Source organism: Chaetodon trifascialis, chromosome 22 (genome assembly GCF_039877785.1).
Source record: "Chaetodon trifascialis isolate fChaTrf1 chromosome 22, fChaTrf1.hap1, whole genome shotgun sequence".
In the NCBI taxonomy this organism is placed as follows: Eukaryota; Metazoa; Chordata; class Actinopteri; order Chaetodontiformes; family Chaetodontidae; genus Chaetodon; species Chaetodon trifascialis.
Window position 1 is genome coordinate 12919699 of NC_092077.1, and position 27000 is coordinate 12946698.

The 27000-nt window shown below is 43.2% G+C and overlaps 1 protein-coding gene across 2 annotated transcripts in view; it reads right to left on the reverse strand.

Moving 5' to 3' along the window:
* plxna4 (plexin A4) overlaps positions 1–27000 on the reverse strand; it is a 231080-nt gene that overhangs the window by 16848 nt on the left and 187232 nt on the right. The window contains exons 14-26 of one of the 2 annotated variants that reach the window (XM_070992584.1): positions 23587–23710; positions 22031–22167; positions 21417–21584; positions 21046–21139; positions 18767–19006; positions 18034–18180; positions 17014–17248; positions 16369–16511; positions 13831–14099; positions 8417–8483; positions 7402–7548; positions 6090–6249; positions 2846–2949 (exon numbers count right to left, since the gene is read on the reverse strand). In XM_070992584.1, the coding sequence (XP_070848685.1) occupies positions 2846–2949; positions 6090–6249; positions 7402–7548; positions 8417–8483; positions 13831–14099; positions 16369–16511; positions 17014–17248; positions 18034–18180; positions 18767–19006; positions 21046–21139; positions 21417–21584; positions 22031–22167; positions 23587–23710 (2035 nt within the window). Of the gene's footprint in view, positions 1–2845; positions 2950–6089; positions 6250–7401; positions 7549–8416; positions 8484–9649; positions 9719–13830; positions 14100–16368; positions 16512–17013; positions 17249–18033; positions 18181–18766; positions 19007–21045; positions 21140–21416; positions 21585–22030; positions 22168–23586; positions 23711–27000 lie in introns of those variants that run through there. The other variant, XM_070992585.1, reaches the window with a different exon arrangement.

Sequence of the window (27000 nt, forward strand, 5' to 3'; positions counted from 1 at the left end):
CATACATGTTTTATGCAAATTCACGATTGAAAACGAAAGCCATTTGCAGAGATTTTGTTTTTTTCATGAGAGCAGATTTCTAACACAACCAATCAGTGCTGGTGTCATTTTCTATATTTCTCTGCATCTATTCTGGTTTCATGTGGATAAACAGAATATCTTATTACCCTTATGTGCTCTATTCAGCCCACACATGCATATGATGACTGACAGGGGGAGGGAGAGTTTAGCAGAGCATCATACAGGCCTGTGTGAGAGGGGATGTCCCACAGTCTCTATTCAATAATACCTTTCCTCTAGGGCTGGATAGTGTGTGTGTGTGTGCATGTGTGTATGATGGTGTGAACAATCTAGCAGTGTGTGTGTTGGTCTACGTGTAAATAAGTGTGTGCGAGTGAATGAATGACTCAATCGTGTGCGCCTCCTCCTCCAAAAAGCCAGACAGGATTCAATTAACACAACTGGGATGTGCTCTGTCCCAGCCGTGCCCACACACACACACACACACACACACATTTACACACACACACAGTATACCCATATTCTGCATAATCTGGCTACCCGTGCTGCAGGGTAAGGCAGGGTTAATTGAAGTGATCTCTATCATAGTGTGGGTGGATGGGACAGGGAATGAGAACCAGGGGCCATTTGTGTATTTGTGTGTGTGTGTGTGTGTGTGTGTGTGTGCGTGAGAGAGCTGGGGTCTTATTAAGATTGTATCATTATTTCATCCAGTCACTCAATCTGCTCCTTACGCATAATACGTTTATATTATTGTAAGCAGGAGGCCCACAGGGCAAATCTTGTTATTCCTTTGTGGGGAACCCCCAACTCTCCAATACCCTTAAGCACGCTCCCTGATCACTGCTCTTACATGTTGAATGGATATATGAACAAGCAGAGCACAATGGCACATAATGAAGAGGCGGAGTGGCATTTGGGGAAATAACATTTGCAGGAGAGGATAAAGGCCGAAAGCAGAGCACAGTTTCCTGAAAGAGGCGAGGAGGAGAGATATGTCTCTCATTATGGGGCCAGAAAGATCTGATATGGCAAATGCCAAACTGATGTGATGTTTTCCTGAACAAGACATCAAACTTTTCACTGAGTTTGTGATGCAAACTGCCACACTGTAACTGAAGGCAGTGCGAGTGGGTGAGTTTGACTAGTGGCAGATCAAACCAGATTATCTTAATGGAGGAGAGCACATGATTCTATTGAGTGTGTCTGGTCGGTCATATTAGCTCCGAACAAGTCAAACAATATTTAGATTACACGTCTGGAGGACATCCCGAGACCAAACAAAGTAGCACATCTGGGTTGGCATCAATCAATAGAGTGCACCGATGTATTTGATTAGCGAAGCGACAAGATCTTCAACAAAGTCATTTATACATTTAACCTTTTTTTTGTGAAATAAAGTCACAACAACATGAGTGGAAATGCTCAGCATAGAATTACAGATGCCCTTGACTGAAGTCTGAATATGTTTGTGGTGTCCCCTCCCTTCCTCGCCCTTTGCTTCGCCCGCTCACTAATTTGAAGTGGATGGGAGTAGTTTTTTTTCATTGCGGTCTGTCAAGGATAAGACGCCCTTATTCCCTGGCCTGAAAAAAAAAGGAATTAACTTCTGTCTTCATTATCTTATCTCCGATTTGAATCAGCTCTCTAATCCATTCCACCCGCGCCACGCACTCGGAGCCTGTTGACACTTGCTGATGCTGACATTTAATTTAGGCACCGTGCAAACTGCACTTGGAGCGGACAGTCGCCGCTCGCGTAGCGGCTCGTATTATTAACAGCATGTTGACAAAGCCGGCCTGTTTCTCCATCCGCTCTCATTCTGGTGGGCTGGATGGACGGTCGCTACTCGTGAGGCACAAAACACCTGCTGATATGTGTTTGTTCTACATAAAGGTATGTGTGTGTTTTCATGTTACTTCCTGTTATAAATATGCATAATCAGACTTTAACTTGTGCTATTAACTGTACATTTGTGCATACAGTACCTTGTGTGTCTATTCTGTATATGAAATCTATGTTAATAATCCATTTCAGAGATAAGCCGGCAATTGGGCCGCACATCAGATTTTATCTCGATCCCTCTCCCCCTCTTCACATATAAGGGATTACATCCAAGTGTTACTGTCGTTGGTCACTTCCTGCCTCATTCCCCTTCGCCTGACAGATAACTTGTGTTGATGGTGTGTGTCAGCTGAAGACTTGCACAACTAAATGGTGAGAAAGTGCTTTGACTGCATTGTCCATTAGATGGTTTTGGAGCTCAGTGAAGATTATCAGGAAAAGAGAGGAAAAGGTTGAGGTGATTTGGGCGGGCATCAGCAGATAGAGGGATGATGGGAGGTAAAGAAGAGCAAGGCTGAAATTAATGTGTAAAACACAACACAAGATTAATGCTAAATATGAGGCCTTGTGCTTGGTATCATAAAGTTTTCTTAATGTGTCAGAGATGTGTTGCAGCCTTGTGTTTGTGCACTTTTGCCGTGGGAATGGGATGAAAACAACGGTACCTTTCTTGAAAGAAGACGTGAACGTCTTCAAACAAAAGATGTAATCTATCTATTACAAGCTCCAGAGGGCTAAGTCTCAGCAGATTAGCAATCTTTCTTTTTTTCACTCTTTTCTGTGTGAGATCTAAAACTTTATAAACCCTTTGTACTTCTAAAAACTTCAACAACTTCGAAATTTTGCTCAAATAAGTACGTTTATGGGTGTCCAACACTGCAGACAAACACAGACCCCAAGGAAACATATCTTTGGGTATTTTAATGAGCTTAATGCTGGTTACAGTTGACTGAATTTTAGAATATACAGCCAGTCGTACCTGATAATGGGCCAGCATGTTCAGTCTCTTCCAGTCACCTTCGATCTTCGTGGTGACGTCCTCATCCTGCAGGATCATGCGCTGTCCTCGACCCTGACGCCATTCTGCCAAAAAGATCAGTGTATTACCAACCATGTTGACACTATTTACTTTTTACTCATATCTGTCAAGATATGTCAAAGTCTTGCTATTTCTTTGGTACAAGAAACGAGGGATTTTGGTTGTCCTAATGTTGGATTTCTTAGGAGACCGTGGTGTTTTTTAACAAGACAGATAAATGGCAAAATCCTGAGGGTGTGTTTTTAGAAGCAATCAATATGTTGAAGTTAAAGAAATGACGTTGTGTAGTTGAAAAGTTCTGCCAGAGAACTAGTTGTCACTATCTCCATCTTCATCTACTGAGGTTTTTCTTTGCTTCCTTCAGAACAATCGTTTCATGCTGTCACGAAAAGCCTAAAGAGAGTCAAAAAGAGGAGAAAAACAAAATCTTGAGAGTAGGAGTGGAAGAGAGAGGCAAAGAGACGAAGAACCAAAAGAGAAATGGCACACACGTGAGCCACAGTAACAAGAGGCGAGTTGAATTAATCACCCACTCTGCTCTTTTTTAGAATAAACCTCTCCCTCTTAGCTTTCCATCTCGCTCGCTGGTGCGATCGATGGGTGTGATTACGGCTGCATGCCCAGGGCTTGTGCACTTCCTTCTCCATCTGCAGCACTGGCCCTTATGCTCTGCTCTCTGAAGGCGCTGTTGGTCCTTGCTCTCCCCTTGTCAAACCCCCATCCACTGCTCTAAGCCCCCTGCCTAGCTGCTCTTATATTGCTGGGAGCTTCGGTAGAAGCAGACTACACTCACATCCATCCCGGCAGGATATGGAGAAACTAGTCAGCCTGCAAACATAAAGCAATGGCTTTAAAGCTTGCAGATCATGACAGTGTCTTTCATTTAAAAAACAAGACGACATTTACATGACCTTACAACCGAATTACATCTACACCGCAAACACAACAGGCTTCCCATATCTGTGCAACCTCAGCACAAAACAAAACAAAAGCTTTGATAGAAACATCTCACAATGCCCCGGCAACATTATCATAAGTGAAAAAGGAATCATCTCGACAACAAACTAGCAGTTGATTCCTCTATTCTTTTTGCAGACATCATGGGCTTTATGAATACGTTATTGTGCCTGCGCCTCCTTGCTGTGCTTCCCACTTGCGGCGGCCACTGTCATCTCCTATTCTGATCACAAACAGGAAAACAAAGCGGCAATCACTGCGGTGCATGATGAGGCCTGTCTTTGGAGGATCGGCCAGAATTGTGTTAGCATCTGAAAAATCTGCAGGAAATAAAGATTCTCCTGTTGTTTTGGTCTATACAGTACGTCTTCCCATAAAGATGCAAATGAGCGCCCGTCTCCAGTCGAGGCTCGGTAAACAAATGAAGGAATGAGAAAAAAGGAAGGCAGAAAGGGACGAATAAAAGAATAAACTTGGTTTGAAAGCAGAGCAAACTGAGATTACTCTGATTCCCAAATCCACTGGTCGCTACTCAGCAGGAAGAGAACAGGGTGTGCAGACTTGCATTTCAGACTCACATACAGCCAAAGAGATAAGGGCTTTGGGGAGTGTTTGCAAGCTGATGGTGAAGAGAAAGGCTGAAGGTGACTGTTCTCCACTGAGATGCATGACACACATTTGCTACTGGTAACACGGGACACAGGGATACACACACACACACACGAGGCCCAGATTCTTTGTTCTCAGGGCCCATCTTCTCTGAAACCCTGCGTGGGGGGATTGCAGATTGCAGCAGAGGGGAATTAAGAACAATATCTGGGATAACAGCACTCCTGGACAATCTGTCTCAGGACAGGCCTGCCACAATGCCATTATCCGTATCAGCCACTGCAATCAGGCTGTGTATGTGTGTGTGTGTCAGAGATCATGAGACCCGCTGATATCATCTGTATACAAAGAGAAAGTGCCTCAAAATAACTAAACGATCAAATTAAAGACCTGTTTCCGACAAACATTATCCTCAACATACATATGCTAATTTAAACAGCATGAATTGCAAATAAAAAAACCTACAGGGGTGTGATGATACAAACATGTGCTCTCTGTCTGTTTATGGACAGGAGAGATATTTCTTCTAATCTGTGCAGCATGTCAGATACGTTGTGTAAACAGTGAAGAAGTTGAATTACGCGTGTGAGCTTGCATATTTACTCATGCTCTCTCACATACGGAGCGAGTGGCCAGCTAACTCTCACAATTTCCAATTCCCCCTTGTAATAAAACAATAATAGAACAACACATCCTGCCCAAAGGGGGCCATAAAACAATTTTATCCAGGAATGTTGTCAAAAGGCTAAACCAATCTCTTCACTTAGCGATCACACAGGCAGATTCCCCACGGTATGCGCTCAGCCCATCTTAGAGCCGGGGTTGGTTATGAATATGCTATTACGAACACACAACGGGGGCTTACAAAATCCATCTGGCAATATTAAACCATAAAAAGCATGGTGCATGGTGCAGAGACAGCCCGTAGGTATGGGCAGATAAACAATAATGGATAATATTGTTGCTCACAAGCATGCATGTCTGTGCACATGTGCACACACACAAGGTGTACCAAAAAACCTGAGCACTACATGTCTTCAGAGACAATTGAGATTCCTAAGAAAAACAGTTCAACTTAGGGAAAAGAAAGGAGAAAAAAAAGAAAAAGAAGCACACTAGGGAAATGATTTTGTAAGGAAAAGATCACTGAGCCTCTCGATTGATTAGCTGATCAATCATGTGACTCAGACGCTAGTCGACAAGAGGGTGGATCGATGGGAAGTTTGGGGAGGGGAGAGACCAATCTCAGACATCTGACTGAGAGAGCCAGGAAGTCAAGCCTCCTGAGGTTGAAAAGAAAGCTTCTCCTGTATATCTAAGAAGACTTGTACTTTTTAAGAGAGGGTGGGAGAGGCCTTTGTGAAAATCAATGGGTGTCTAAGTTCAGCCTGCTTTTCTCCAGGCACATAGATGGGAAACACGGCATGGGTAGAAATGTTTAATCAACGACAGCTCTGAAATGTGGAATTATTAATATCCCATAATCTGCATGCAAATATATGAAGAAACGTAAAGTTCTTGGACTATGTGGAAGGTAAACAAATGTTCCAGCAACCAAAGGTGACTGTTTGCCCACTTTTTCACATTATTTCTCTATGACAAAGACTAAGATTCGTACCCAGGTCCATGTCGGAAGCTTTTAGGCGATGGGAGTGTGGGACGTTCTTGTAGATGGCATCCAGGATCTTCTCCTTCACCTGGCTGATGGTGTCACAGTTCAGCACCTTCACCTGGATCTCTGGACTTTTCTCATTCTCTGGATGGATGCAGTTCACCACCTGTAGGGGAAATACACACAAGACTGCCACTGTGAGGTAGGGGCTGGCAGCAAACTGCCAGTGAACATTATCCCAAACTCCCATGTTGTTTTAAAAGACAGCTTTGTTACATTTCCCATGGGGTTCATGTTTTTGGGCATCAATAGTTTAGGTTTCTTGCAATATTTTGCAACTGTGGCAGTCGACTTGGAGATAAAAACATCCAAGCATCATGGCAGAGAAAAGGTTTGTATGTTTTATGCTAATAATGTTGATTGCAGTGTGGACTGGTACTCAGTGGAGCTCCAATAAAAAGGGTCTGTGAGAGAATTACAGGGAAAGTGCTCATTCCTCAAAGATAGAGGAGAGACAGAAATGAATCCACCTGAACTGATGAGCAGCAAGTCAGCTACTGTAATTATAATATTACAAGGAAATCCATCAGTTCTTTCAGTACAACCTGCAGGTGCTGGATGGAAATACCCAGATTAGAAGATTAACACAAATATGAATTGTAAGTGAGAGGATAAATGTGTTATTGTCTATGTATATACCGTCCCAAACTTGTATCTCTACACAAAAAAATCAACTTTTCTTAAAATGTTCTTTATCTTTAAGTGTAGTTTTCTACATGTCTATACTGGAGTACTGGGGATTCTGTTGTAAAAGGCAAACCTGATGGGCCTCTTTTCCCTATCACAGTTCCACGGGCGTTGAGAGAGGAAAATCTGTTCTCCCAGAACATAAAGTACAAACAGACGTGACACTGGAAGAGAGAGACAGATGGACTGAACAGTGTCTCAGTTTCCCCTCTGAAACAGAGTCACAGAGGAAAAAAAGGACAACAGACAGACTTGGGGAATAAATGTGAGGTTTGAGGAAGGGAGAACTTCAGCGTCTCTCTGCTTGTTCAGAAACACACACATGCATAATCTCTTTCCATCCTCCTCATCCCACAGCCCTGCTCTTTCCTTGACAGCTCCGGTCTCAACAGGAAGTGAGGTCGCCACTCCCGTGCCCCCTGCATGTCAAGCGTGACAATGACAACTTTATGTCCGTTGCTAATCTCATGACCGACAACCCATAACCACCTTTTCTCTCTCCTCTTGTCCCTGAAAGCATATTAAGTGTCCCCTTTTAGCCCTTGGACCTCTGGGCAGGTGAACCTCTTACCAGAGTCTTGTAGTCAATCTGTTGTCTGATGAGCTTGTCCTCGCTGAGTGAGTAGCGTGCCTCTCCTGTGATGGAGTCAATGGGGCCTTTCTCCATCTGCTGCTTGATGGCACAGAAAAGAGAGAAGAGAGGTTCGCCTGCACACTCCTGCAAAGAGATTTGGAGAGAGAGGAACACAGAAAGTTTAGAGGGAGGAAGAAAACTTTGAAGCAATTTCTGCACTCCACTCACTGTCAGCAAAGTTTAATAATGTCGGAGAAAATATCTATCAAAAATGTTGTAGTTGCTTTTTGTCATGCTTTCCCGACTGCCTTGCCTTCAGAGTTGCTGAGCCAGACTTATAAACATCACTAGACTCTATGGTTGCCCTAAATTAAAGAAAATTGTTCCACCTATCAATATATATACACTTTGCTTAAACGAAGCCGGAGTTTGGGAAGCATTTGATGGATAAGCAGTGAAAAATGTCATAAAAGACAGACTCTTGAAGCCACCCCCGTCTTCCCTCCTGAAAACACTGCTGTTTATCAAACAGAGGAGACCGACCATTTATCATTGTTTTTATTCGCCTCCCAGCTGCAGTAAAGGGATGAGTGGAGAGATGGGGGAGAAAAATGGGACATTTTTTGACATTTTTTGGGACATACAGGTGCCCTATGGAGTAAAAGGTACTCCTTGTCAGTTGCACAATGACATCAGCCTACATGCTAGCAGAAAAACTTATTCTCTGAATCTTAGAGGCAGTTATGGCAGGACGCTTTTTTTTATCAAGACTAACAGAGTAGGAGAAGTACTATAATACAGAAGAAGTCCACTTATGTGTATTTTTTTATATATTCTATTAAAAAAGCTGAGAGTAATAAACACAACGATTAACTATCAGTGGAGACACTAATGAAGCCAGTAGTCAGGTGACAGTGATTTCATCTAGTTGTTTGGGGCTAGTACTAAACCACTTTTTCCTCCAGGATCTTAAAATGTTCAGTAAAGTTGAGAATAAATATTTAAGAGTTACCTTTAGAAACTTGTAGAGGAGGAACGTAAACCAGTTGGTCAGCATTTTCTCTGCAACAGACTCAGTCCTGCAAACACACAGACACAAAGCACATAATGAACATATGATCCCCACGCTCTTATTACCATCATAAATATTCAACGCTGTCATCACATATTCTGCTAAAAATGATGACCGCTGAATAGGCTTTCGTTACACAAATATAATTGCAAAGACATGAATTGAGAGAGGCTTTGCCCGTGCTATATGATGGCCTTTCAGACAATCTTTTCGGATGGCTTTTATGCTCAGGCACGCCAAGGGCAGCTCGTCTATGGCGGCGGGGATTTTAATATGTGGCAAAGCAATTAAAAGCCTTTATTTGATCCCAGTGGATTGATGTCGTTAGGGGCTGCAGCGGCTCTGTAATAACACTGGCCTCATTATCAAGCGCTCCCTTGCCTATTCACTGGACTAACACTCGATCCGTGTACAATAGAAAGTGAATGAATACATCTCCCTCTCTTTCTCCGCCTGGCATCCATGCTCCACTGGTGTGGCAAAATGGTGTGCGTCTGGGTTTGTGCGTGTGTGTGTGTGTATGTGTTGACCTGGGCCAACAGTGTGATTGATCCCGTGTGAATGGCTAATATGCATACATAATAACAACAGCGGCGGTGGCGAGGGGAGAAAGATGAGAGGCGAGGATCGGATATCCTTTGACAGCAACCTTCTTGACCAGCAGCAGGAGTGTGTGGGTAATCTGTCAGAACAACTCAAACACACACCCCTCCCCTCTGCTTTCAATGAGCAACTACCATAGGCATCAATATTTCAGGATTAAGGTCCATTGTGTCCGTGTGTGTGTGTGTGTGTGTGTGTGTGTGTGTGTGTGTGTGTGTGTGTGTGTGTGTGTGTGTGTGTGTGTGTGTGTGTGTGTAGGTTTTGCCCCGCGTTTCAGCTGCCACCTGCAGCCCTCCCACTTTTCACCATTCATACAGCCTCTTTAAGGGGCTCCACACTGAGGTGCGAGGTGGGGGCATGATGTCCGCTGTGCCAGTGGGTTGGCCTGGCACCCCCTGCCAACACTGGCACAACACCTGGGGGGGATTAACTTCCTGCCCCTTGCTGTGCCCGCACTTTCATTTTGCCGGCCCCCCCCGCCCTTCCTCCGTCCACAGATCCAAGGGTCAGCAAGGTCACGTTTCATCTTTTCTTTCATGTGTCCTTGCTGTCTTCCTCTCTCCCTCTGGCTGTGCCCACTCTGGATCATGTAATCATACACACTTCCAAATCCTCTCCATTTCCACAAATGTAACCCATCTATCAAAGGGATGAAAGGAGCATGGAGAAAGGAGGAGGTGCACAGGGAAGGAAGGAGGGAGGGAGCAGTGAAAGGGGAAAATGAAGAAAAGAACGAGAAGAAATGGCTTGGCTGAGTGTGGCCTTCCCTTTGCTTCCTTTTAAATGTCTTTTTCTTTACTCACTTCCAATAGATACTGTGTTTTTGTGTGCCTGTGTAAAGTGGACAAGTGTGTGGCTGTTTTAAGGCTAGTGTGCAAAAAGCACAAATTAATCCCATTGCGCATGTATTCAGAAATTACCATGTGTGCTGACTAGTGTTTATTGTGTGTGTGTCTGCGCACGCTTCTGGCAGCGGGTGCCAGCCCTGCAGTAATAAGAAGTCTTGGCACGACCGCACCAGTTTGCTTATGCTCATTCTCGATCACAGCACAGTCTATGGGGAACAAGGATAAAAATGGCTCTGTGACGGAGCTGCTTCAAGATCTAATGTTAGCATTTGGTATTACAACTTTCAAACAGTCTTCTCCAAAACTCTCCTCAGCTGCTGCTCTAAACACAGCACAACCTATGTTTGGGTTAATGCAATGAAATGTGCCGTGGCGTGTTGGCATGGCCGAGCTTGCCTACTTGGCAGCCAGTCAGAGGGGCAGTGGGCATTGAGAATGATCTAGAGCAGAGGGGACCTGGCAGTGCTTAGTTCCCCCTGATTACTGAGGTAGGGTTGATGGGAATCAGTGCTTCATCACACATTGAACATTTTGGTTCGTTGTAGCTGCCAGTAACATGTATTTGTGTATCTATATGAAAAGCTGTTACTTCCTGGAGAAGCGAGTCTCTGCTGATAAATGTAAACATGAAATCTAAGCATTAGCAAATCAAATATATCAATTAGCCTCTTTCCTTTACTGGCTTTCTTTGATATACACTTTAGAATGATCCCTCACTGCATCGAATACTTGAAGATATTTTGCAGATTAATTGTAAAATGTTAGAGAATAGTGAGAAATTCCAATCCCAGAAATCGAGATAGCATCTTCAAATACTTTTTTTTGTCTGACCAACAATTTCCCACGTTTAAGAAGCTGGAACCAAACAGTGTTTTGCCACTTTGTTTTGACAGTCAACCATCAAAATGATCAAAAACTGCTTATTTAATTGACTGATCATTTTGAGACTACATACTGTATTTAGTAAGCAAAGACGCCCTTTCATGGTGCCTGTAAGATCCATCACAAACATCACATTACAAACCGAGATTAAAGGAAAAAGCTAATCTCAAGGCGACATTCTCATAAAAAGGAGCAGCTGTGTTAACCAAACATGTAACTGCATCTGAGAGTCTTCCCTTGGCTTCAGTTGCATGTTGAAACAGCGCCGCTTGAAGTCAGAAATCATTTCCATTTCCCACTCCGGCTCCCGGTGAGGAACACTGGTCATCATATCTCTCGGTGATGGCTAGCAGCTGACGCTGACTGTATACATTTATTCTGTCTATTACTCACACACGATCAAGCACAAGTAGGGGCCTTCAACCCTGCGTGATGTATTGTGTGTCCACGCTGGAGCAGAAGCAAGGTTGCAATCAGAAACATATTGGACTTTCATTTATTGACCAATATTAAAACTGCTACTTTGACGCATCAACTGCAGCCAAACTAAACTTAAGGCTATGGACAGGCTGTTTAAACTCTGCGTGATGGGACGAGGGATGGCGTTGGGGGGAGGCGAGTGAGAGATGGAGCAATGGAGGGAAGGAAGAAGGAGTTAAAGGAGGGGAATGCAGCAAGGAATGCGACAGATGGTTGTGGAAGGCTCTCGTTAGTTAGCTTGCCTGGTGGTTGTGCTTCAGCACAGGTTGAGATGGGACAGATGGAAGGATGTGTGTTTGTGTGTGGAGAGAGAGCAAAAAGACACACACACACACACACACACACACACACACACACACACACACACACACACACACACACACACACACACACACACACACACACACACGTGTACACACACACAGATTTCTTGGAAGAGGAGGCAGTGGGTAGCCGTGCTCAGATGCTGTGCCAGAGACACCCTGCTCACGCACTTTAAGCATTGATTTAGCAATCAAGAAAACAGGGGAGGGGGGGAGAGGAGGGGAGGAAGAGCTGGGAATATAGATTGAGAGAGCGAGTATAAGAGAGGAAGAGAGAGATAAAGACAGTGACGGTGCGACGCAAGCGGCACAAGCTTCAGAACTGAAGACAAATAGAGGCGAGAGCAGTGGAGAGGGAGCAGACGGAGGCAGGTAGTGAGGGAGAATAACACTCAAAATGAGTAAACATGGTGCAAGAGAGAAAGAGAGAACAGACAGAACAAATTAAAGGGAGAGAAGAAGAGAGGGAGGGGTGCTGTCTTTCCTAGACAATATTAAGCTTCATCTTCACAGCCTTATGCCTGTGTATCTGGGCTATTTTCAGCTGCTATCCAAGGACACGCCAGTCAGCCCACACTATGGGGTGGCGTAGCTTGCTCACACTGCCTCATCACATCTGAAATGCATGCTGGGATGTTGAAGGACTAATGAGCGCATCCGAGGAGGAAGAATGAGATGAGGCCAGTCTGGTCAGTGCCCATCGCAATCGTGTGTATGACAAATGGGCAATCAAACCGGGCGTGCATTTGTTGTAAACATGTGCTCTCCCTCCAGTGCTGGCTGAACGCGAAGGCGTCTTCCCCAGGTCGTCTTTCTCCCTCTCCATTGATGACAAGGAAGAGAGGGACCGTGGAAAGACAGTGTGATACAAGACTGTATTTGGGCTGTGCTTGAAGAACAGCTGTTGGTTAGTCTTTGCAGCACATTTCATGTTCACTATCAAATTTTGACAAACATATCGGGGTATAGCACACGCAAGGTGCTGGTGACATGTAAACTAAATGATCAAAGAGCTGATGTCACTACTTCTTGGCCCAGCAGTCAGCTTTCCTCACTTGGTAACACAGCTTTAAGTGTCTTCATTGTCCTTGACTGCCTCCCCCCATCCCTCCTGTACACGCCATCTCTTAAGTTGTATCTACTGCCAGGATCAGCGGTTAACTCCATTGTTTTGTGACTGCACCATGCTCAGTGAGCTCTGGCTGCAATTAATCATGCCTCTTGCCCAGACATCATTAATCTCTCTCTGCATCACCAAGTAGAGTCTAAACAGGCTTTCATGAGGTGAATATGCCCACCGTCTTAGGGATGGTTCGACGGGCTGCATTCATTTCAGCCCCCTCTGCATTAAACACAGTATATGCTTATCCTATTTGTGTGTTTCTTTACGGGCAGAGATGAGCTTTTAGCCAGAGGGAGACTCAGAATTAGAAGAATAATTAAAATTAGACGGACAAATTAATTTGTGACATGCCTGTCAAATCATCTGGGAGTGTAAAGACTTCACTGACAACCCCCAAGCAAAAAGAAACATACAATACTGTGTGTAGATATGTAGAAACGTGCATGAACACATCACACACGTACACAACAGCTGTGAGGAAGCCGGTTCACTCAAGTAACCATAATCATCACATTTACCAAACACCGCGGGCAGGAAGCATAATCACATACAGTGCTGTGTGTTCAAGTGCATGCCATTATGGCTTTGACTACAAATCCAATGGAGGATTGTGATTGTGCCAGAGTGCAAGCTTTCACAGTTTCACTTTCTCCCTTTTTTCCACAAATGAGTGTTTTTTTTTCCTCCTCTTCAGCTATTTGAAATTGGATTCTCTGCTAATTAATCATTATTATTTTGCTAATGATGTGCGTGGCAATGCACTCTGGTATCTGAGAGAGAGCCAGCAATTCAAGGTCACAGGAGTTAATCCAAACATGTCACAGACAGGAAAACACTGAGAAGCACATCCTGTTCTTGTTAGTAATGGGTTTACATTCAACAGTCAAACCTTCATCTTTATCCCTAACCAAGCACGATATAAGTTTAGAGGAATTGGATGTGTGTGTTTGAATATTTAGCACAGGGCCCGTTTTTGTCAGGCGGAAATGAAGGACAGACATCTGGTTTGACTAAACGTAAACTTCCAGCTGTGTAACTGTGGCCGTTTGTTAGACAGTTAAACTCTGTACTTCTTTTTCTGTGCCTGCTTCTCACCTGCGGAGCAGTAGCTTGGGGTGGTTCTTGCTCTCGAGGTTGCGGTCTATGAGGTCAGACAGCAGGTGCTTCAGGACATCAGTGGCGTACTCCAACTTGCTCTGCAGCACTGTCATGATAAGCGAGGCCACGTTGCCACGGTCCCTCATGGAGAAACCACGCTGGGCCTCCAGAGTGCGAATAAAACACAGCAGGTAGACTTTGTTGTTAATGAGCTGGCCAAAGAGCTTCAGCCCCTTCTCCACCTGCTCTTGGCGGTAACCTGGCACCTGTGAGGAAACAAGAGAAATGTTCACTCGACTGAGATACATTAATTTGCCAGTCGTGGAGGAGGCCGAAATGATTACGCCAAGAAAAATAAAAAAAAGTCTCTTTTTCTTAGAAGGAGACAAAACTCAGTTGGGTACTGCTTGTGCAAGGTCAAGATTAGTCCAAAAATACTTGGAGGTGACAAGCAATATATATCTATATATGTATATTACTTGTATTAAATAATTAAAATAGTAAACTTTTTTAAAAGGGTAACTAGTAAGCTGTAACCTATTACATTTCTAAAGTAACCCTCCCAACTCTGGTAACAAATACAGCCATGTGTGGTTTTACTCTACTAGTATAACTTCAGCTAATACATCCACCTTCATAAGTCACGAAGGAAAGCAGAGAGAAACAGAATGCAAGGAAGAAAAAGGAATCTCTGGAGATGGGAAGTTTAACATCTTCCTGCTTTTGTTACGTTTAGTCTGAAGGTTGAGAATAAAGGCAGGAAAACACAAAGCCTCTTGAGGGAATGTTTATTACTTTGATGGCGCTGTGTTCCAGACTAATGCAAGTAGAAAGGGAGTGCAGCGGTGTGAATTCCCCTCGTCTGCGCCCAGATTGTCCCTGCACCATTTATACCAGTCACTTACCGCACATGCCTCTTTTCTCTGTTTTTTCTTTCCATAAACATCACCTATTGAGATTACGTTTCTTTTTTTTCTATCTGTCAAGAGCACTCGTGGAAAGACAGCATCTCTTTGTACCCAATGCAGCTGTCATCCAGCATATGTTCTGTCTTTTTACCTTTCCTGGAGGAACCCCTTGTAACCTGCTGGGAGCTATTGTTAAGTTGCAAGTCTAATTTCATACCGCCTGGCAGGATGCGTACAGTGTTCGCATGTGCACGTGTGTTTTAAGTGTTAGTGTTTGCCTTTTTTGTGCATGTACAGTTTATATGAGCATGTGAATACAGACACAGATGGAAATCTGAGAATCTGTGTGTGCGTGTTTTCTGCCTTCTTTTGTATCTTCCCAAATAAAATATATTGAACAGTACCATAACACAATTATTTTTAACATGTCTCATAGGATTATGGAGAGACAGTGCATAAAAACAGCAAAATGTCCTGTAAAGTGATACTGTTGTTGAAAACAGAGGAAAAGGAAGTGATTTTGACTGCTAAGAATAAACCTTAACAGTTACATGGAACAAATAAAATGTCAAAAAACAGGCTTTATTGAGCTGACAAATGCCAGACTATACTGTGATGCATCCTTCTATGTGCAATTCTCATTTTAACTGGGAGCCTGGTAGGTTTTTAAATACTTCAGTATTGAGCAAACTTCCCATTTTTTCAGTAAACCTCGACAGACGCTCCATCACCTGTGGTATTTCTAACTACTTACAGCCCACATTCAAAAACTTGACTTTAAATTGTCCGACACATCAATAACAATTAGGCAGCCATCAAGCGACAAGACAAGCCTGCTGCTTTTTTCATTAGGCTTCTATTCCACATTACACTCATCATACAGATCGACATTTATACCAATTAAAACATAATTAATATTGCTTATTACTGGGAAATTCTCATCAGGGATAGAGTGGCCAACCCTGAGGGCAGTGAAATGGGGGTCCATCATTCTCTTAATGGAACAAGACGACCTGCTCAATTATGGCTGTCTGTCAATGTCACCACTGGGGATAAATGACTTGATTTTTTTCTTTTGCGTTGCTCCCTCTGATTGACTTTTAATTTGTTTTTGAGGTGGAGGGAGAAAACGGCGCAGCGTCTCATATCGTTGGAGTTATTAACGAGAGCGCGCTCCTGATTTGAGGGCTGCCTTGTTTGTTTTTGAAAAAGTGTTGCTGTCGGCCATCAAAAAGGCTTTTGTTTACCAGACAGCAACACAAACAACATCGGTGTCAATTTCACCTGCTGTGACCCACCGCATTGTTAATTTGTTTGCTCATTTTGCTCTCTTTTCAAATAAGGCTAATTGCATTGCGATTGTTATTTGATAGAGACTGAAGAACAGGTAAGTTCTTCAGTTGCCCAGGCTAACGTTAAATTGACTGGGAAATTGGGATCAACATCTGCTCTTCCATGAATTCCTAAGAACTGCTGATCAGCGCATCTGTATTTCTCACATATCGTCAATAAAAATCTGCAGAATCGAAACAGCATTAAGTCAATTTAACAAGGACTGTTTCAGACAAAGAGCTCCTTCGTCACATATGTAATGCAGTTTGAATAACAGTGAAACATTCTTGCACACCTCCAGATCTCTGAGGACAGGATGCTCCTCGATGCCTGGGAAAAGGACCCTCATGGTGTAGGTCCTGTAGTCCAGGAAGGGGATTCCTGCTCCATCCAGATCACTGGTCAGCTCATGGATGTCTGTCTGGAGCTCTGCAAAAGCTGATGGATGAATCAGATACACGAACCAATTATTTAGTTATTTTGCAGCAAAACAATGAGCTTATGATAGTATTTTTATGGCACCTATGATAGATAGTTTCCAGGCAAGTCATTCATTTCTTAGATATATAAATAGGAAATGATAGCTAAAGTGGAAGCACTGGAGGCTGGCAATGCTGAATACCACAAAAACTGTCTGGCACATACTCTATTTTCAACTCACTCATCAACACTCCACCTTTATTTCTGTCACATCTGCTAGACTTCTCACACTGAATGGATTCCACAGTCAACTTTAAGTACTCGGAAAAGAGTTGTAAATAGAGAGGACTTTTCACAAGATAGTGAGTTGGCATTTTGTTCCGCAGGAGTGTTCTTGTTCAAACAGAGTAAATAAATCATTCAGAAAGCGTAGGATGTTTCCAGGGTAGCAAAGTTCACGGGATCTATTGAGGAGGAAACACTCAAAATCCACATAACCTGCTACGCATCAACCTCTTACCCTCTTTGCACTCCAGAGCCACACGTGACTCAAGGTTGTCCATCTGCATCTGCAGCCTCTTCAGGGTCAGGTCACTCTCGCGGGACTTGCGCTTGTAGGCAATGAGCACCACCACGATGAAGAGGATGAGCAGGGCTCCAGCCGCGGCGATGCCAATGATCGCCGTGCTGCTGAGTGGGCTGTCAGACGTGATGTGGACCACACCTGGGGAGAACTCTATGCCACCCACACGTGCCTTGTGATGGTGAAAGATAAAGGGGCAGATTATGGTTACTGCATGCTTTCTTGGAAGACTTTCATAGGGAAGGGCCACATGTTAGTATCTTGTTCGAATACTTAAAACATGAAGAAACATGAGGCTCAATGTACCGCTTAGATATCACTCAGCCATAATACTTGGAAAAGGCTCAATAACTTGACCCTTGAGAAGAAATGAGGGTCTTCTTCAAAACAAAACAAAAGCACAAATACTTATAAACCATGACATAGTATTCACTTTTAGATTCATATAACACTTCTCTGTCTTCAAAATCAAAACAAAGCTCAGACAGACAGACATATTGATTTGCAATTTAAATGTGTGCACACGTCTGTTTATTTGTGCATCCACCAACTGTCCATCTCTGTCGATGGTGCTGGGTTCAGGTGGTAACATCAGGAAGTGCCTTGTTCAAAGTGGTCCCTCTTAAAACCACAAATGGAATCTTTATTGAGTTTGCCGAGGCCCTAATCCTTCTTATTGAAGGCTTATTTGTTTGTCTTTTGTCTGCTTGTGGGCAGAAACAGGAACCACACAGCTGATTGGATTAGAGCTGTAGTCTGTCTCAAAGTGGACAAGTTGGATAGAAAGCAGCAAGAGGAATGTCTGTCTTTCTGTTTGTAAAACTGTCAATCGATTGTAGGTCTGTCTGTCTTCTCCACCGTAGCCTGTCTATCTGTCGTGTGTGTGTGTGTGTGTGTGTGTGTGTGTGTGTGTGTGTGTGTGCGGTTATCTTTGTGAGCATGTGCTGTGTCACTCACCAGGACCTTGTGTCGCCCCGTCAGGTTGGGTGACTCACAGAGGAGCTGGGTCTCTGACACGGTTAACATGCAGGGCTTCTCGCCAATCAGAACTGTGTAGTTCAGCTTTCCATTACCACTGTTGGTTGGTGGAAGGAAGTTCCGCCCCTGCAAGAGAGAATCCATCCATAATGTTGTTGAAGTGGGAGGTGAGACAGGGGCATACGTTATGGGTAATGGTCTTTATTGTGGTCTGCTATATTGATATGTATATTATTAATATAGGCAGAGCTGTCTGTTCCTTTAATAGTAATCTAACACTGACTGGACTGAAAACACTGCCTGCGGGTTTGCTTGTGATAGCCTTACATGGAGACATCAATATATGTTAAACATAGAGCTGAGTGATACGATTGAAATCAATATCACAATATTATAGTTGTAATCTTGAAGATTTTCATTTAAATCAATGTCTCTTAAGCCACTATCTATCACAGAATGATTTAAGACAATGGTGATTGAGCCTATGGTTCAGTGATGATGATGATGAAAGTACTGCAGTATTTCCGTACATATCTGCAGTATTACGACCAGCCTGAAAAATGCTGTATTATCTTACTTCTCATGCAAATTGAACATTTCCTTCCTTGAGCTTCACACTAAACAGTTACTGCTGATATTCCACTGAGAGTAAGCTTCTTACAATCGATAAATAGTGACTGTAAGTAAGTGTGGCTAATATCTATCCACCTACCTTCAGTATTATGGGTGATCCAGGTTTAAGCTCCAGCACCCCAGACACACTGAGTGGTTCAAACTCAGGATTGGGGTAGTAGATAAAGTTGGTGTTGTTGAGGGCCATCAGAGCCTGGACATCATCCAGTTTGAAGCCAAACTCATCAGGTCTTTCAGGCACCTCTTGCTGCCGGGCCAGACTGATGGGCAGCTCTGGGGCCTGGCACAGCATGGATGTCGGGCTGACCACCTGGCACAACTGTCAGAAGACCGAGAGACGAAAGGAGTTATATTCAGGAATGAACGTATCTTCGGCAAGTGGAATGGAAGTGCTTAGTGGAAGCAGAGAAACTGACACAAATATAAACTTAGTGTCCAGAAAATGATGCTTCATTGGTATTTTCCTATGTGCTCTCCATCTTACTGAAGATACTGTGAGTGACTATGCATCAGTCCATGTTATTCATATCATTTTCAATGGCTGGATCTCAGGAAACCTCAAATGATAACCAAGTTCCCTATTACCTCACTCGTTCCTCTTTGGAGCTAAAGCTCTGACATACTGGCACTCGGAACACGCACCAACTTTACTATACGCCAAGATATCCCATCAGCAGTTGGTGTGACTCTTTTATGTCAAAGGTTTACGTTTCACTAAAGCCCACTTGGGACTCAATTCAAACTGGCAGGCTTCCATTTCAAAAAGTGCAAAGACGAACCTGCTGGAGTATTTTCCTCAAAGAAAGCCACCAAATGAGGCGTAGTTGGAGAGCGTGTGCAGTCGTGCCACAATCAGGCTTTGATGTGTGAAGATTCAGGAGTGATAACTAGGTCTTACCCTTCCTTCATTACCCTCCAGAAAGACACCCCCACCCTCTCATCACCTCTTTATTCCTTGTCCCTATTATTCTTCTCTGTGATCTTTTCTTCTCTCTGACACATTCTTATTCTGTCACTCATCTTTCTCTATACCACTTTACTGCTCAATTACAGCGTCTCTTGTGTCTTTCTTCCAGCGTCTCACTCTTGTTTTGTGTTGTTTTTTCCTTTGCCCTGGTCTTTTATTTGACATTAGTTTAAATTCATCCTCTTTACTTGCATCTCTAAGCCAGTTTTATAAACAAGCACAGATTGTCTGATCTGTCATTGTCATGCCATGCGCCCCTTCAATATCTCTCTAACATCTCCATTCCTCTCTGTCTGTCAGGGAATTGACAAATCAACCACCAGCAAAGGCCTCATTCACAGACATTTCCGTCTCATTCACAGACATTTAACATTTCCACAGTAACCTCGGCCATGCAGCCACTCAAGCTGCAGCCTGTCACTCTAATTGGCTCCTTGAACATCAAACATGACAAATCCTGCAAGGTCTTTGGGACACCACTGACATGTATCATGCACTGATGTACAAAGGTAACAGCAAAGAAAACAAACAAAAACAACCTCTCTCTGCTCACAAACATCGCTTAAAAAGGCTTTGGATGTTTATTGTTTCTCTTGCTGTGTGAGGCTGAGAGAGTGAGGCGTGGGGGCACATTATCCGCCAGCACATTTAATTTATGTTGGTTCAAAATACAAGCTGCCTGTACAGTAGCTCGAGACACAATGCCCCGTACAGGTGAGCACAGATGTTAAACGCGGTGCAAGGTCATGCTCAAATGGACCATGAAGATAGCATTACCGCATTCTGTTACTCCCTTTTCTTTCAATCAGATCACAGAGACCCTTGTATGGCTTTATCTATCCTCTCATGGGTAAAAGGGTGAACAGAGGGTACAAGAACTTGATAAGGGCTTGTAGTGCGGTGTCAAAGTGTCCCTATTGTTACAAAGGTGTGGAGAGGAATGACATCATTCTCTATTAATTCAATTGCAACCTGCTGATTTTCACAATGCCCTCTCAGTGTTCGCTGAGTTTTTTCCTTGACCCATTTACCTAAAAGTGGCACTGAGGCATTTAGTCATGCTCTGGAAAAGAGAAAATTACTGTGACATTCACTACAGCTGACTTCCTTTGGGATATCTCACTGACAAGGGAAGTTAGGGACTCAGGAACACCGTGGTGGTGAAGATGTTTCATTGACTGTGTTTATGTACATATTTGCACTATATATGTGTCACCTGACTTTATTTCTGAACTAAAACAAAAAAAATACACATGCATAAAAAATAATACACAAAAAACACATCCATAACATATACACATACAAAAAACAGTGTTATAAAAAAGACAGAAAGAAGGCGAACCACAAGGCAGCCTCCCTCAATCACCCACATTGTGTTCCCAATCACTTACATTGAGTGTCTCATGGCTGTTATACTTGGCTCTGATGAGCGGGGTCTGAATGATGTCCAGGTTAGTTCCTGTCACTGTCACTGGAGTATGTCCACTGCGACAGGGAGAGAAGATTGACAACAAGGGTAAAAGGATAGTTCAGATTGTTTTGACAGATGGTGATATAAATTTCTCACTGATATTGATATCGCTTTGACATTTGCTCACGCTGCCGGTGTTAAGTTATGACGCTGTAGATTTATATGGTCCGGTTAAAGGCTTCATTTCTGCGTGGATTTTATTAACAGGCCTCATTTGCTGCTGTTCATTGAAGCGGCTGCTTCATTGGGATATCTCTATCCACAGCAAAGTTAACTGTCCTTGTACCATACCTGTAGATGCTCCACTCAGGCTCAATCTTGGTGATGGTTGGATCTTCCACATACTCAAAGCGCAGGTCTTTCTGGAGATGAGCCTTGTCTATGCTCACAGACACGGACACGTTTCCATAGCCATGCAGGGACGCATGGGTTCTGCAGGTGAGCCACTGGCCACCCCTCCTGAGGTGATGACAGGATGATGAAAAGCTTGTTATATTAGTTAAAGATACAGTATAGATAGTAGTTCATTGACTGGACTGGACTCAGTGTTGAAGTGGTGTATTACAATAATACAATGTCTGTAATACTATGCCATTCCCCAATAATTTATACTATAAGAAAAAGCCATTTTCAACTCATTAAAAAAATCACCATCACCAAACAACAGATTGAAGCTTTGTAATTTAAAAAATTATACACCACTCCTTGATCACCACCAATTTTTCCTCCCATGATGTTTAATTATTGTCTCAGTTTATGTGAGAAAAAATACAATCTAGAAACGATCTGAGAGCTGTCAGATAGGTTTTCTGCCTGTAGTTTGACTAACACTGCCTCTGACTGAGCTTTTAATTGACTGTTTTAGTGCGCGTGGTCGGATCAGCTCTGGCTTGTTCCCCACTAACCTCAGGTAAGTGCATGGCTGGTCCTTAAACATGATTGACACGTTGCTCCCAGCATCAAGGTGGCTGCCGGTGATGTTGACAATGGTTCCCCCAGAGACTGGCCCTCGGCTGGGCTTGAGGTTGATAATCCTTGGGATCTGGAGTTAGGGCAGAGGTTCAGAGGTCACAAGTCAATCAGAGGGTGAAGTCAAGGTAAGCGGCGTAACAGTGAAATTCTAATGCTCACAACATACTGCCTTAGATTAACACGGTGATGAGGCAACAGTATAGAAATCCTCAGTGAAAATATGATGCACTCTGCACTGTTTTTGTACACTAAAAGTTGAGTTTGCACCGTTAATTTGTTATGATTTATGCATATGAGAGCATGCAGTGAACAAATCAAAATGTTTAACTTTTTAATATTATACAGCTTCACTATAATGGTCAACTCATGTTACTATAATAAGCACTGTGCTGTTTGTTTTACCGAACAAAATACAACGCTTTGCTAATGCCCAGTCATAACTCCTTGTTAAAAAATAAACCCCTTTTCTCCCTCAGTAATGGAAAAACATTTCTAAAATTAGAGGTTGAAACACACATTTGCTCCTATACGATAAGCTGCAGATTTGTTTTAATAAGCTGTGGGCTCCAGACAAAAATCAACTGAACAAGCATTGTCCGCTAAAAAGGCCTTGGAGTGTTAATATTTACCTGCCGTCACCTTACATACACTTTTCTGTGGAGGAAAGCTTTCAAATTGAAGTGACACAGCAGCAGCTGATGTCGTCCACTGGAAACAGGGCATAAAGTAAATCCTCCCCCAGTTCATTGGACCTTCTTATAATCTCATCTCCAGCCTGCCGTGTGGTGTGACATCTAGACCCAACATCATATAATCCTGTGCAGGGACCCCCATTGAGAAATAAACCTCGGCCAGCACCCATTAATGGATGGCAGTAAAAATGATATCACTGCATAAAATGAGGACATAATGGCAATAACTGCGAGTGAGTGAGTGTGTGTGTGAGACTGATGCTGATTGTGTACAGAGTGAGTGCTGAAAGAACAAAGCAAGTGCGTCTTGTATGTTCTAATACGCTCATATCAGAAAAATGTTTTAATAACACATCAGTGTTTCCTTCTCATCCTGCGCTCATTAGTGGCTGTCAGTTATTCTCACTGCTGATATGCACATGAGAAGAATGCTGAGGAGGAGACTCATGGTGAGAACCACGAAAACCATGTGGGATCACAGCCAAATATACAGGGAAACATGTACATACAGTAGGTGAGAGCACAGGCCGACAACCAGCAAGGTGCTAACATGCAGAGGGTGACGTGCAGCATGGGTGCCGTCCTGCTCATATCAGCAAAATGTTGTATGTAAAGCATCCATCACCAGAGTCTTTGAGACGATCAAATAACCAGAAGTGACCAGAGAAAACTGTGATGTTAGTGTAGGATGTATTACAAAAAGGCAAATCCAATGCCGATGCAAAATCTCATTATTTTTTAGTTAAAATGTCTGCATGTTAATGCAAAGAGATCATATATCGAAAGCACAGACTCACCACAAAATAGTAGTACTTGGAGGATTTTGCCATGAATTCTGGTCTGCACTCTCCAACCCCGACACACACCTGCACATTCCCAGTATATTGGCTCTTCTCTGCTTTACCCATCTCACACACAATCCTAAAAAAAGCACACACACATTGGCATAACTGTGGCATATGTGGAAAAAAAAGGAATGTTTATGCACAAATACACAAATGTATACGCTTATATGAAAACCTGCTGCAGCTCCAGCAAATGCAAAGCAGATTATGTGATAAGAATAGACCTAAACCTGTATTAAAACCCCAATAAAATAATATATTATTTGGCAGCGACTTCACCTCCTGCACACTGCCAACTTGTAGGGGGGAAAAAAAAAGTAAAAAGTCTCTATCCTTTCACATGACCTCAAATACAGCTACCTCTTCTGCTGGGTCAGCATAGAAAGTGCTGGCACACAACTTACTTTCTAAGCAGAGTAAGCACTGGGTCTGTTGATAAGCCAACTTAAAACTAGTTTAAAATAATTCCATCGACGGCACCTGTAAGGAACCAAAGCTGTGGATTAAACCCAAGTGTCAAATAAATGTAACCTCTTGAACTTTTTAAAATGATTATGGGACGGTGTGTGCGGTGTGTGTGCTGTGCTTGCACGTGTGCTGCTATGAAATATGGAGTTGTTGACTTCCGGTTGTGACGCTGAAGCGAATGGCAGCTTAAACACCCCGCTCCTAACCGGTTGGAGATTTATCCCTTTTGAAGAACATTAGATTAAAAAAAAAAACTGCCAGAAACTTAACATGGAAGGGGATAAGCAAAAAAAGAGTAAAGGTAAACAAGGTTCAAGACGTGAAAGGGTTGAGACCGTCGAAGGAAAATACTACAGCGACGAGGAAAGTTATGAGAACAATGGCGGCGCTGACGAGGAAGAAGCTAACCCCGTCATGCAGGCCATCTATAACGAGATTCGTGCGCTCAGGTCGGATGTTAAAAGTGAAATGAGTGAATTTCGACTTTCCTTTCGTAACGACATGAAGAAGGAGTTGAATGAGTTTAGAGGAGAAATCAACCGAAAACTCGAGGAAGCTACAGGTGAGCTACAAGCCACCATAGCAAGAGTGGGCGAGGCCGAGCAGCGCATATCTGATATTGAAGATTGGAATACGGCAGCGAATGAGGCTCTCGCCCAGGCGCTAGATAAACAAGAGGCCCTGCAGGCTAAGTTAACCGAGCTAGAAGCACGCTCGCGCCGCAACAATCTCCGTATATACGGAGTACCGGAGGAATCAGAGGGGTCCAATCTGTCGGAGTTTGTAACGAAGCTAATAAAATCAGAAGTCGGCCTGCCGGTCGCGGACATGGACCTCGGAATACAGCGCTGCCACCGGGCGCTCGCCCCAAAGCCTCCCAAAGACGCACCGCCGAGATCACTGGTGATTTGCTTCCTCGAGTTCAGAGTGAAAGAACAGGTACTGCGTACGGCGTGGAAAAAGAAAGATGTTCGTTACGAGGGGAAAAGGATCTATTTTGATCAAGATTACCCCCCCGAAATACTGAAGAAAAGAAAGGCATATGTGGGCATATTGAGAGAGCTTAAAGCCAAAGGGATCCGCTTCCAAACGCCACATCCAGCCAAGTTGAAGGTGTTTTTTGATAGCGGCACGCAGATCTACGAGAGCGCAGCAGAGGCGGCCAAAGACCTGAAGAAGAGAGGTTTCCCTATGGAGATCGTGAAGGAGCCTGACCCTGTAGCGCTGAAGCAGCGGAGATTGGTAACGTGGGAGAGGGCAGGTGCAGATCGCTGCAGACAGGTAGTGGACCAAGGGCGGATAAGAGAGAGACTACGGAGCTTTCAGCGTGCTCCACCTGGAGCAACTGCCGCTGGCGAGTGAAACATCTGAGGGTTAACATATTCACACATTGTGGGGTGAGTGATTGGAGCCATATGCCTCTACAGAAGTTGAACCCAGTGACTGTTAATTGAAATATCACCCTGTGAGGTTCTGGGTCCAACCCCCCTTTGGACTCCCCCCCCCCCCTTTTTTTTTTTTTTTTTTTTTTTATTAATTAATTACACTGGGTCTCAAAAGAAAAGTGTTATTAACCCCAATGTATTACTTATTTTGATTTTTATACCCAAAAAGAAAATGCTCCTACAACTTAATTTTCAACCTATTAAGGAATTAGATTTTTCTTTGCTAAAAGTTACCTGAGAAGATAATTCCTGTGTTTCTCAACTATATGCCAATTTACAAAGAGAGTACAAATTATTATTTACTGTACTTGACAAGATGGAACATTATACCGGTTTTGGAGAAACTGACTTGATAAGAATGTCACCGATGCACAGTATCTCTTCTGATACTGATGAGAGGCCCCCGACGGACACGAGGATCCCCTCTCAACTTGAGGTTTTATTTGAACTTCGGACTTGGAAGTCTTTGGTTTTTGTTCTGCTGTTTTTTTGTTCACTGTCCTTGTTCGGGATATCATGGGTAATGTTACACAAGTGTACACAGGTTGAAAAGAGTATATGCATCATCAGGAATATAAGATAGTCACACTAAATGTCAATGGGCTGCATAACCCGATCAAAAGGAGTAAAATAATTGCTAAAATGAAACGAGAAAAGCTGCAGGTAGTTTTTTGGCAAGAGACTCATTTGTCCTCTTCAGAACATGAAAAATTTAAAAAATTTGGATTTCAAAATACCTATTACTCATCTCATAAATCAGCCCGTAGGAGGGGAGTGGCTATACTGATCCCTAATGCAGTAAATTTTGAATTTATTTCAGAAGTGAAAGACAAGGAAGGGAGATTCGTTTTAGTAAAGGGTAAATTAGACAATGAAGAAGTAACTCTACTTAATGTGTATGCCCCCCCAGGGAGCAAAAAAATGTTCTTCAAAAAATTGTTTGAATTGATAGTTTTAGAAACACGAGGAATTCTAATTTGTGGTGGTGATCTTAATGTCCAACTGCAACCAAAATTAGACACATCTAATCAGCGCCAAAAGAAAAGTCCTAACGCCATCCTAGTTCAGAGGATGCTTACAGAGTTGGGTCTGATAGACGTGTGGAGAGAGTCCCATCCAGGAGAAAAACAATTCACCTATTATTCCCCATGTCACTCGGTATACTCACGAATTGATTATTTGTTTATGTATAAGTCAGACTGGCACAGAGTCAGGAACTGTAAAATTGGGATTAGGGATGTATCCGATCATTCAGGGGTGTACCTAACCCTGCACCTAACTAAGCAACGGAAAAATACACTTTGGAGACTTAATACAAGCATTTTAAATGATAAAACAGTTCAAAAACAGATTCAACAGGAATTTAAAACTTATTTACAAAATAACGATAATGGGGAGGTGTCTCCAAATATTTTATGGGACGCAGCAAAGGCAGTTGTTCGAGGCAAAATTA